General features: G+C 44.7%; 1 protein-coding gene across 1 annotated transcript in view; it reads left to right on the forward strand.

Moving 5' to 3' along the window:
• SPHK2 (sphingosine kinase 2) overlaps positions 1 to 12898 on the forward strand; it is a 199214-nt gene that overhangs the window by 97382 nt on the left and 88934 nt on the right. Inside the window, exon 4 of the mRNA XM_085616525.1 lies at positions 6241 to 6335. Within this exon, the coding sequence (XP_085472651.1) occupies positions 6241 to 6335 (95 nt within the window). The remainder of the gene's footprint in view (positions 1 to 6240; positions 6336 to 12898) is intronic.

The following is a 12898-nucleotide window of genomic DNA, read 5'->3' on the forward strand; positions in this document are numbered from 1 at the left end:
TCCCCCTAGGACAGTTGTCCTGTCCAGCTTGGCCACAGTCTGTTACCCTCTGCTACCTGTCTAGCTCCTGCCTTCTGTTTGTGCGTCATCTGCTCCTTTCTTGCTATGTGTTGACTTTTCTGCTAATTTTTCTGCACTCTGTTTTACCTTTTCTGCTCGTTTTATTGCCCTCTTCTCGTCTTTTTGCCCTCTGTTTTGTCTTTTCTGCTAATTTTTCTGCCCTCTGTTTGGCCTTTTTCTTTTATTTATTTTTTTTTGTGGAAATTTTTTATTGTTTTCACACAAAACGGTACAGTACAGTCGATGAGAATAACAAGGTCGTTCCCCAGCAGACACCAGTGCCTCCCCTAGCCCTACATCCAATCCTCCCGCAGCGCCTCCGCCCAAGTTTCCAAATCCGGCATCCCTACCCCCGATAGTTGCTCCCGAGTCCTTATCATCTGTCAGTGTCGGAGGCTTCATCTTCCTGTGCTGGCGGTGGTTCACATATGCCCCCTCTGTATTTGTTCCATGCCCCCCACACTTTATTCCATTTTTGTGGACACCCCCGCCCGATGAACACCGATCTCTCAGCCAGCATAGCCCTATCCATTGTTTGGCCTTTTTCTGCTTGTTTCTTTCCTCTTCGCGCCGCTTTCTCAAGACCTGACTTTTCGACGGAGACCTCCCACCCCAGCACCCAGATACACCCAGGTGTAACAGTGCCGCACTTTTTAAATGCTAATTGATATGATTCTGAGGGTTTGCCTGGTGCGGTAACTAACACCAAAACCCTTGCCCAATAAAGTAATCTGTGAGATTTCATGTAATTAAATGTTCACAGGCTTTAGCTTAGTATACTAACTCCTTAAAACTAATTTCCGTTATTTGCATTTTATTACACAGACGTCCAGCCTACTGTATTTGCCAGTACATTTCATAATAAAAAAACAAGCATAGAGATGTAGCTTTAATATACTAACCGATGTAAAAGCGGGCATTAAGAAATTATGCTTACAGCCACTGTATGCACAAATATCGTCTCTCATTCAACCGTGCCCTACTGACTTTGCCAGTGATGGGGAAAAATAGTAAAAATATTACTTTCTGTGTAGAATGCATGTAGATGAAAAACGATCTGAACTTGATAGACGGCATATTTGTATCTTTTTGTCAGCTGTACATTAGCACTTCATGCATCCAAATCGAAGTGCGTCCTTGAGGGTGGCACGCCACACCTCCAGCTGAGGTGAGGTAGTGATACTCCACAGGGGTGGAGCCGAACCAAATGCCTCTCTGTTGTATGTTTCTCATGTGTAAGTGTCGTTCAGGCAGCTGCGTTGACAATCTAGTCCTAAAAATGGAAGTTTAAGTTAAACAGATGCGGCTGCCTATTTAGAATAGTGATGGACTGATAGTTTATTCTGCCATTCACAGACCTACTGCTATTGGTGTCGTTTGGAGCGTGTGGAAAGATGTACATCTATGGTGAAATGTGCGGGAAGTGGTTTTCAGTGCATTGACTGCTGTTTTTGCTTTCACCGGAAAGTACGGTTTTATGTGCCTATTAGTACTAGAGTGCTAGCATAAAGCTGGTCCTAATGTAGCACAAATGGTTGCAGAAAATCATACAAACAATGCCTGCCCATTTCTCTCTAATTTGGAGCTACTGTCATGGTTACAGGCTGTGATTACTCTTATTACCGAATCATGGTAACTCAGCCAAAAATATGACATTCTTTAAATGACTCCCTTACTGGTGCAGTTCTCTTCCCCCTCAGTGGCAATGTAGCAGAGCTCAATTGTACCTAAACAGTATCATGTATTCCGTAGGAGTCCTAACAGTGCTTCAACAGATGCCCTAAAATGTTGTTCTAATTCGTGGCTAGTTAGAAACATTTTCCCAGGACCCAAAACTTAATGTAAGAGGTGTGACAAATTGCCGTATTGGTGACAGCAGAGGTGGGTGTAAGGTGTGCAAGGATGTACATGGTATGCACTATGTGTGATGGAAGCATTTTGAGGGTTTCATTCTATACTGCCCTATAAATTAAGCCCATAATCCCTAGAAGAGTCCAGGATTTGACCATACTGTGTTAGGCTGTATCGGAGTTGCTGTCCCTCTGCTGCACCTTGGACTACGCATTTTTTGCTTGCTGCCGCTACCTTTGCTGTTCAAAGGAAGTAACTTGATTATTGGATTAAAATATAATCTTAGGTTTTGCAATTTCCTTATACCTTTAGTCTATTATGTGCACACAGTAGGACTATTTAGAGAAAGGCTAAGTTAAAGTAGTGAGTGATATAAAACGAATCCTTCACAGAGACCCCTCAACAAAGTGTGCAGTTCAGAGGTGAGCAGACACAAACATCTCACTTCCATCGATAGATGTGTTTCTGTGGGAAAGTTTAGCCATAGTGCTAAGAGACTTGATGTTTAATCTTTGCTTTACCCCTGTGCAAAAATATGCTGGTTATGAACTCTGTTAAAAGCCTGTCCACAACACACTGGCATTTTTCTTTGGTGAGAGAGTCCCTGAATTTCACCATCAAAACCACTCATACACCAGTTGTGTAATGAGCGAGATGGAAACTGTGGAACCGGAGAAGGTGTTTATTACTAATCTCAAGCTCCTCTTGTGACACGTGTGCTCCTGGGCTATCACTTTTGAACATATTTCTCTGCTCCTTTATTATTGTTTTTTACAGAGCTAGGAAGGACTTGTATCAAACTGAACACTAGTAGCAAGTATGTGATAAGAGAACAGTGCTGTCGCCCAACTATCATTTGATTTTTACCCATGCAGGACAGAACACCTAGTCTCCTAGCCTGCCCACTAAAGGGGGATCTAGTGAGAAAGTTATGTTCCTTGGAACTACAGTCTTGAGATGTGGTATTGGTGCTCCTACTTCACCAAATTGTTTGATCATGGTCAAATCATGTTCTTCCTATGCCCTTGTCCCCGAATTGCCACAATGTGCTAGAAGTATGTGAGCTACTGAAAGCTCGACCCAGATGCCTGATTCTGGCTCAGCTTGAAGCTCAGTTGAATCATTGAGCCCGAAACAATCTTAGTCTGAATGTGGTTCCTGTCTGACCCCCCCATGCTCTAATCTCACACACCAAGAATAAGACAAATCAGTATTTGTTTAGTTCAAATGAAAGATAAATACTCATCTAGTGCCTTAATTGCACAATATGAAATCAAAAAACATGGGATCAATCCCGGGTTGACCAAACTGTGTGATCCTAATCAATTGTTTTACATCACCTTGCTTTCTTTGTCTTCACTATCATATAGGAGAGCACCTTGAGGTACAGGAGTTCATGTTTGTAAGCTTCAAGGAAGAGTAGCGTTAAGCGGAAGCAAGGGGTTTTTAAAGTTCATGGAAGACTAATCTAAAATGATGGTATATTAAATACATTAATTTATTATATAAAACAATTACATTTGAATATAATGTTAGTATTGTCTTGCTTAAGAAATTATTGAATTAGCGAAGTAAAGGCACCTCAGAGGTAAGAAACTGCGACCTAAAGGTACTCCTAATGTACTTACCTTGATGTAATGACTCCATCTGATTTAAAGGTGGATCAAGAAATGACTGACAAAATCATGGCTGAAATGTAGAGAGAGGAAAGAGTAAATGGGAGCCAAGGAGTTTACCTCTCTAGCCCATAAACTTTTCAACTAGGATTAATTATAGAAAGGAAGGGAAGGAAGGAGGGCACTGGAACTGCAATATAGTAACACATTCCTCCTGACTGTCCCCCTCCCGTTTTTCTGCTCTCATAGAAGAACAAGCATTGTAAAATAACATTGCAGTAGCATGCATGGTACGTCCAAACACAATAGTTTGACTTGATAAAGAGTCCTGGATCGGGTAGCTTAATAAACAAAAGACCAGATGCCTGAAGGCTACGCTATCTTTCTGTAGAAACACACAGCTGTGGACAAATCAAAAGGCTTTTTTTTTTTTTTTATCACATCAAGTCTGCTAAGCCAGACGCAAAGATTCGCTTTGATCATTGGCTTGTCGCCATAACTACTCAGTCCTACAATATTGAACATAAGCTTTTTAATAAGGCAAAGTTTGCACCGTTTTTCAGCGAAAGCATTCCTTTTGCTCATCAAAACTTGTAGGGAGGAACGCCAACGTGTGGGCGGAGTGTAAACACCTGTTAGAACTGCTTCTTTTACGTCTTATTGTGGTAACCATAAGGTCTGGCGAAAGCAACGCTATCAAACCAGACATAAAACATGAGACGTGTGAATTTCCCAGCCTGTGGTGAACATTTCCTTTTTAAGTAAAGCAAGATTGTGTTGATATTCCAAATGACAGTACTTACTATGATCACTGAAAGGCAGCAAATCTCTGACTTGTCATGACGTTCATGAGCCCCCAGACATACTTGATGTATGGGGCTGAGTGGGAATACCCCTTTTCTGATGCAAGTTTTGACTGTCTAACTTGTACAACCCATTCCTGCCTCTAAATGTAGGCAGCAAGAAACCACTTCCAAAGTAGAAGCTGATGGTATTAACTGTGTAAAGATTTTCTCGCAAGCTTTCGTTACTAAATACCCACACTTTTAGATCATACTAATTATTGTTCTGTTTGGGGTGTTAAAAGTGCACCCAGTAAACACCAGTGGCACTAGGTGCAGTATTGTACTGCGTGAAATGACTGCGCCGTCCTGGATTTTGGAGTTCAGAATGTGGGATAAGCCAGTAATACAAACTTGGAATGAGGTACTTTCCCACACAAATTGTGCCAAGTTTTAATGGCCCAGTAATGATCCCTATTCAGGTGGAAACTGGAGTATGTGCCCAGTTAACCGTTGGCGCAGTAAGATGAATATGAGCATCCGTCTTAGAAATGGAAACTATTTGCATTATTGTTAACTATTTAATTCTGCTCCACTGGGTGTAATTTACAAATATACCTAGGTTTTTGTATATATGGTACACAGCCTCAGTGGTATATTAGCTTGAGATGTGGAAGTGTCTCTCTTCAATAGAATGCCCTAAAGGGCATTCTGGCTCTGCCAGCAGGGCTGGCATGGCCGTTTTTAGGTCGAGCATTGCAGTGCATGTGCTGCTCTGCGAGGCATACTGTATTGAGGTGGGAACTTTGAAGCTGCGCAGTCTCTCCGCCCACATTTTTCAGTGGCTTGTGCCATTGCACTGTAAACTGTGGCTGTTCATTGATCAAAATGCTTAGTAGTACCTCTTTAGTACCGCCTTGTCTCATTTTATTACCTCCCATGGCGACACCCCCTGTTACTTGTGTTGTTGCGCAGTAGGGTTTAATTACTGCCTCCGAGCACTATTTTCTCAAATAGTTTTGTCCTGCCTGCTGTTGCAGGCAGGACACGCTCTCTCCTAACGCTATAGGTCTCGCATTTGCGTGAGTTTAAGCTATTGGCATTGTAAATGACAATGCCTTTTATTTATCTGTTTTAAAAACAACTCCTAAATAAAAGGCATTGTCATTTACAAGGCCAATAGCTCAAACTCTCATAAATGCGAGACTTATTACATTTCAAATGCTTGTTTTTCTGTGGGTTTTTGTCAGCCTATTTTTTGTTTGCCGTACCAGTTGTTACTGTTTATTTTCCTAATCGTACCACAAAGATTGCCTGAAGCGAGGGTTAATACATGCAGTCTTCCATACCTTGCAAAACACCTAACAACATTTCTGTACTAGTTAAAAACAGCAAATGTGGGCCACTTTTTAGCTATCTGGTTCGCCATTGGGGGAGGGGCACTACTAGTTTGGCTCATGGGCCTATTCTGTGCCCCATTCCGACCCGGCCTGTCAAGCAGAGAACTATTCCAGTCGGTATCTTTCCCCACAGATCTGTAATAGAATGATTACTTGATGATATCACCGTTCACATAGCCGAGTGCGCTACAGTTGCTGTTTAATAAAATGCTGCAAAGCAAATGCATGTTTTTTAAATGAGTCATGAGGCACAATATAATGTTGAGCTTTCTGCTTCATTCTGTATTTATTAACAAGCTGCGTTGTTGTAAAGATGTTCATATTCCTTGGTTTGTGACTGTGAAAATGTGTTCTGTTTTGTATAGAACTAATGGGGAAATGTGTGTAAAATACTTTAGTGTTTCTTTTAGACGAACTAGATTTTTAGTTCACTATTAAATCCGGAACAAAACCTGTAGAGAAAACTGCTGGTGGTTCATATATTTTGGTGTTTTCCTTCACCTGGTGGATTTATTTTTTATATTCTTGCAGAGCGACAGAACCACGCTCGTGAACTGGTGCAGGGCATCCACCTGACCGAGTGGGACGGGATCGTCATTATCTCCGGAGATGGGCTGCTCTTCGAGGTAAGCGCGCTTGTCTGTATTTGACTTGTATAGTGTGTACCTGGCTACCGAGCAGATGAGGGCTCCCAGGGCAGGGGGTAGCAACCCGAGGTGGCACAGCATGGAGGCCTGTGGGCAGTGTGTGGCAGAGGAGCAAAGGGTGTGCTTAAGGTGAGATGGTCTTACTCGGGCTTTGACCCAGAATGAGCAGCATGTTTACCAAGGGGGACAGGATGTCCCTTTTGTGTGTGATGCAACTCCGCCACTGCCACCTTCAGCCAGTTCACCCAGTAGGGTCACCACCTGACCCTATTTATTTTGCCGACCTGGGCTGTTTTTTAAGTTCAAGCGGGTTAAAATGTTGGGAAAATCAATGAAACACAGTATCTCCCCCTTCTTAAACATAAACCTAAAGCGGCAAGCAAGTACAGAAGTCCGTGAAATACCATTTGAGAGCTGTCTAAATCGTTTCCAACGATTAGTAGAGCAAACCTTGAGAGGCACGGTGCTACGGTGCAAAATAATCCTGAAAATCATACATGAATTCTTTTACACCTACCAACCCTTGGCTGTTCCAGAGTAGGAAAATGTAAACAAATGATATATAATCTATTCTAAGCAAGGTGGCAACCCTATCACCAAGGCACTGCAGTGTAGTGCCGCAGGCGTCTACGAACGTCCGCATAGCTCCTGGACTTGGCAAAGCCACAGCACTTGACTCTTGAAGGAGAACTTAATGTCTGTTATCTCATCATCCTTAAGTTGTGCTGTCGTTATCGAGCTAAAATTATGTTATTGCAAAAATGTAGATTACTGTTCAATGATATGTATACGCTTCTTTGCCCCACGTATCTATGCCATCTTTTCATGTTGGCTAGGGCACAGACTCTTGCCAAGTGGTTTCATATGCAGACTATCCTTGTGTTTTTTTTGTTGTTTTTTTATATAGAGCAAACTCCACCCGAAAGTATTGGGGTGCTTTACTTGAGCACCAGTTACATTACACAAGAACATATTCTGTCGTTTTTTTTTCCCATTTTTTTTTTTTAAATGCATGGGAAGATTAAGTGACTGGCCCAGAATCACAGGCTGTTGAGCCAATGATGGGGCTCAAATTTGGTTTCCCAGTTTCAAAGTGTCGGCTCCAGGCGTGATGCCCCATCCTCTCCCTTGTCACCCTCTACTTTGTCCTTTTCTTATGATAATGTGTTATTATTTATTTGTTAATAATGTACCACATGATGCTTTTCCTCTTAATTCATGGTGGTTTACTGTGTGGTGTATCAAGCAGTGCTTGCTGCATTGTTGTCCACTCAGCCAGTACTTCAATGAGTTTTTTGGCTTTCCTTTTCAATTGTCCTTTCTCTACTGTTGACCATTCTATCATGTTTTTGACTCACCTTCTTGGCTTGGGTGCTCTCAATCAGAGCCAGCATATAGCTGTTTGCCTCTTGGTGCACACTATACTAATGCAGCAATTTTTCTCTGCATTTTAACAAATTTAAGCTGGTGTTGGCTAGATATTTTTTATTAACTCATTCTGCACGCCCTAGCCTGTACCCCCCCCCCCCCCCCCCCCCCCCCTCAGTGCTCGGCTCATACGAACAATCTTGCCATTTTTTCTGGGTTATAATGTTGACCACAGCACAACTTCTCATATTTTAATGATATATTGTTAGCCTTGGCTTTTTCAGCAGGTTTACCCCCAGACCTTTTGCTTTTTAACCTCCTGTTTTTGTTGTGTTTTTTAAGACTCTGGGCTCTTTACTACTGCTATTCAGTGCGAAAGTGCATATGCTTCCCAGGTAAATTATGTTATGGATTGGTGTTTCCTCGATTGGCATATTTGATTTCCTGGTAAATCCCTAGTACAGTGCACTGTGTGTGCCTAGGGCCTGTAAATCAAATGCTGCTACTGGTCCTGCAGCACTGATTGTGCCACCCACATGCGCAACCTGTATATGGAACTCAGACCTACCACTGTAGTGTCTGCACGCAGTTTGTAACTGCCATGTCGACCTGGCAAGTGCACCCACTTGCCAGGCCCTAACCTTCCCTTTTCTTACATATGTCACCCCTAAGGTAGGCCCAAGGTACCCCTTTAACATCTTATAAATATAACTTCCCAATGGGACAAGATAGAAAGATGGAGTTTAGTATGCCTGAAGTCAGAATATAAAAATGTATCTTGTAGTAAAGATGATTTTTATACTATGTGTTTGAAAATACCACTTTTGGAAAGTGGGTATTTTCGTGCATAGCCATCCTGTGTGCCTCTGCTGGTTTGAGGATTGACTGGCTTTGAAGTGTCCTGGGCTGGGGATGTCCATTCTCTCAGATGGCCTCTGGGGGGAGGGGGTGGATGTGTGTTCTGCATTTCTTGAATGAGGCAGGGCTGGGCCGACTAGACCTGGGCTGCATGCAGAGAAGTTTTCACGAGCAACTGAATAGGCCTGGTCTGCATTTAGAGTGGTGGGAGGAGATTTACCTTGCACCTGAATAGGCCATGTCTGCCCTGGACAATGCTGTCTCCATCTCCTGCCAGGAAGCTGCACCAGAGAGGACCGAACTGGTTTTGGCTGTGCAAAGAGCATCTCTGCCACCAGAGACTAAAGGAATTTGTGCTATAAAAAGTTTGGCTCAGATCCCAGAACTTTAGATTACTGCTGAACTAAGGAACCTGCCCAGAAGAAGGGCTGGAAAAGCTGCCAGAAGAAACTGCCACTTTGCTGCGCGCTCTGCTGTGTTGTCCTGCTGCTTGCCGCTTCTGTCTTGGGCAGGGAAAGGACTGGGTTATACTTTCATCATCCTTCTGTTAGAGTTTTCTCCAAGGGATTGAAGTAGTGCTGTGTTGTAGCTATATTGGGTTGGCCTGCAGTTACTGCTTCTGCCTTGGGCAGTGTAAGGACTATCTGAACTTTCTCTAACTTGTTGCTGAGTATCTCCAAGGGCTTGTAACCGAGCTAGCCTCCTGTTCATGAAGTCTCAGGCACAGCAAAGACTTTACTCACCTCTGGGAACCATCTCTGGAACCATGGGTTTCAGTTGCCGCAGGGGGGAAAAACAGCTGACTCTTTCACCGACTCTGTCACTGGCTCTGTGTCCTGAAAGCACCGCAGAGGGCACCGCCGCATCTTGCACCGCAACCCTGGTCTCACCGACGACCGACGCCACTGAGCTGCTGCTTGCACCGTGACCTGTGGACACCTTGCTTGCCTTGCTTCATCTCGCCACCCTGGTCTCACCGACACCATCCCTGCTCTTCAACCGGCTCTGTCGCCTGCACTGCGGTCTGTCAGCACTGCATCGAGCACCGACCCACTTCGCACTGCAGCCCTTGTCTCACTGATGCCGCAGGACGGCCTTCATCGAGCCGCTGCCTGCACCACGACCTGAGGACACCACATGGCCCACTGCTACACTTTACATCGCAGCCACTAAGGTTGCCACATTGGGCTGCAACGAAAAAGGTACTGTTTGTGGGTCTGTCGACCCTACCGCTCACCCACTCCGACGCGGTCTGCAGGAACTGTTGGATTCTCTCCTTTTTCAGTATCGCGGTAGAACCGGATGGAGCTACTGACTTCAAGGAACTGCTTTTTTAAAGTTATTCTTTCAAAGTGCATAGTTTTAAGTACTGTATGTTGGATTTTTGTCATTTTGGTCTTGTTTTGGATATATAAAAATATTGGATATTTTTCTAAACTGGAGTGGTGTCCTTTTGCAGTGTTTTCAGTGTATTACTATTGGTTATGTGCAAATGCTTTACACACTGCCTCTGAGATAAGCCTGATTGCTTGTGCCAAGCTACCAAGGGGGTGAGCAGGGGTTATTTTAGGAGTGTAACTCAATTACCTGGACTAGGAAGAAGGGGCCCTACTTGAACAAAGGTACCTACCTATGCCAACTCGAGAGCCCCATTTCTAACATATATAGATCAAAATATTTATATTGGCTACCATCCTTGTGCTTTGCGCTAGGGGCTGCATCATCACCATTGTCGGCCTGGTCATCGGTGCCTCTGAAAACGCATGCCAAACCTTTCTTGCATTTTGGGCAGTATTCATGTATTGAGAGAATTGGCTAGTTCCGATGCCAGATTGTTCCTGTGCATCTGCAAACACAATAAACCAGCGCCCTGAATATAGGACTCCTAGTAGCTTGCATCGTTCCATTCTCAAGATTCTCCCTTCCATGTCCTGTGCAAACTGCCTGAAAGGCTGAAAACGGTATGACTGCATGTCAGCTGCAAAAGGTGGACGTTTCAGGACACCTTGTATCACGGTCTACAAACCTGTTTGATCATATAAGGTACATGACTTGGGTATACTTATACCCATCATAGTGTATTGCCATGTACTCATCTAAGCAGAGTCTTCTTTGAATTTTTATCCTCATCTAACCAATGTACCACGTGTTGTAACTAGATTATCATGTAGCACACATCCATGTCCGGAAGTTCCAACCACCATCAGCCCACTCCAAATGTATTATTTGCAATTTGGTCCTGCTGTGTTTACAGGCCCACTCTAAGGGTACCAGCAATTGATGAAATAATTTTTTGAATCTGTGGAATAGGAGCACTAGGGTCCCCTGAAGTAGGTATAGAACTCTAGCAGGAAGAACATTTTTATGTTTAGATTTCTTTTATTGATCGTATGAACATAGAGCAACATACAGGCCCAGCAAAAAAGTGTTAATAATAATGTGGCCCACATGCAGGACCATCTTGGTGGGCGATAAACCCTAACAAAAAGTCTCATAAGAGGTGAGTGAGAGTGCCCAGGGAGTCACAAGGCTTCCAACAATGAGGACTGTGGGTAGGATTCCCTTTGTGGAGCCGAGGAAGGGTCAAGTACCAGTAGGTGACAATTTTCGTGGCTGTTTCGGTGGATGTCAAATTACGGGCAGTGCGCCTAGCCCTATAGTAGATATCGGACCACTCTTTTGCTGACATTGTGCGTCCCAGCTCCCCCTCCCAGCGCAGCTGACTAGGCGACTTCCCTTCACCAGGGACATCCCGAACAAATTTATACAACTCTGTTGTCACATGGGCATCAGTGTGTCTCGTAAGGAGCCACTTCTCAAAGGAGGTGAGATGCCTACCAGCTCCTTCCCGCACCTCGGGGTGCATCACCCAATGCTGTATCTGTAAGAAGCGTAACCGCCCGATCCCGCCAAAAGTCAGAGGTCTTGTAGTGTCGAAAAATGTGCTATAGAGCGTTGGCCTTCCATGGTCCATTGTGAAAATCCCACAGAGTCCAGCCTCGGGATGAAGTCTGAGTTGTGCACTATGGACGTAAGCAGTGATGGAAAGGTTGTGAGCCACCGGGAAATGGCCATCCTATCCCATGCTAGCAGGACTGGGTGAGTCCCCTTAGAGAGGTACAGATTCCGGGGCCTGGCCGCGCAGGAGAGAAACGGCACATCCCACAAGGGCTGCCTTGCTAGGTACCTGTCCATGAACAACCAGTGCTTCTCGGATTCTGGGCGGGACCATTCAACCAACGCTCTGAGCTGCACCGCCCACCAATAGGCCCGCAAGTTGGGAACACCCAAGCCACCGTCGACAGTGTCTCTATAGCTCAGTTCCCTGCGCATCCGGGGTCGCTGGTCGAGCCACATAAAGCGCTCTGTCTCATTGGAGGGAGGGGACGACTCCCGACGGGGGAACCAGTGGAAGCGTTTGAAACAGGTATACCGACTTGGGAAGTATGGTCATTTTTATAGCCGCAATGCAACCCAGCCATGAGAGTGAGAAAGGCCCGTACATGTTGTAGCATCTTCGTATAATTTATGCTAGTAGTCATCTGAATATTGGCAGAAAGCTGCAAACCCAGGTATGGAATAGTACCAGATGCCCACTGAATCCTATAGGACCGCTGCAGCAATGCCAGGGTGTCATGGCCTAGAGATAGGTTAAGGGCCTAAGATTTGTGCACATTAATCTTGAAGCCAGACACCGAGGTGAACCGGTTAAGCTCCGCCAGCAGGGCAGGGAGGGATTCCCCAGGCTTCTCCAACGTGGCCACCACGTAATCGGCATAGAGGCTGATTCTATGCATCGTCCCCCCAAATTTCACCCAAACAATGGAGGGGTCGTCCCTGACCCGTTGGGCCATGGGCTCCATATACAAAGTGAACAGAAGGGGCGACAGAGGGCACCCCTGTCGTCTTCCCCGCTGAATGGGAATGGCCTTCGAGAAGACCATTTTTACAAGCGACATCCTACCCATCACCAAATCGCAAAGTATTTGAAAATGTGACTGAGGATTTCAGTCCTGTCACAACCCTGCTGTTGGGGCCAGAATACATGTGCGGGAGCAGTATGCAACCATCCACCGCCCAGGTCTTGAAACAATTTAGTGCACATCAGATGGTATAATTGTTCATCCAAAATATGACTTTTTAAGACTGTGAGGCATAACGTCATTACAGTTGAAAGTATTGATAGACGGGGTATCGATCACGGAGGTATAACTGTGATAACATGTGGGAGTTATCTTCGTCAATTATCCGGTGGACGTGAAACCCGCATGTGCCATCAGGGAGTAACACCAGCAGTCCAGGGCTTTATAATGATT

This window comes from Triturus cristatus, chromosome 7 (assembly GCF_964204655.1).
Source record: "Triturus cristatus chromosome 7, aTriCri1.1, whole genome shotgun sequence".
Taxonomy (NCBI): domain Eukaryota; kingdom Metazoa; phylum Chordata; class Amphibia; order Caudata; family Salamandridae; genus Triturus; species Triturus cristatus.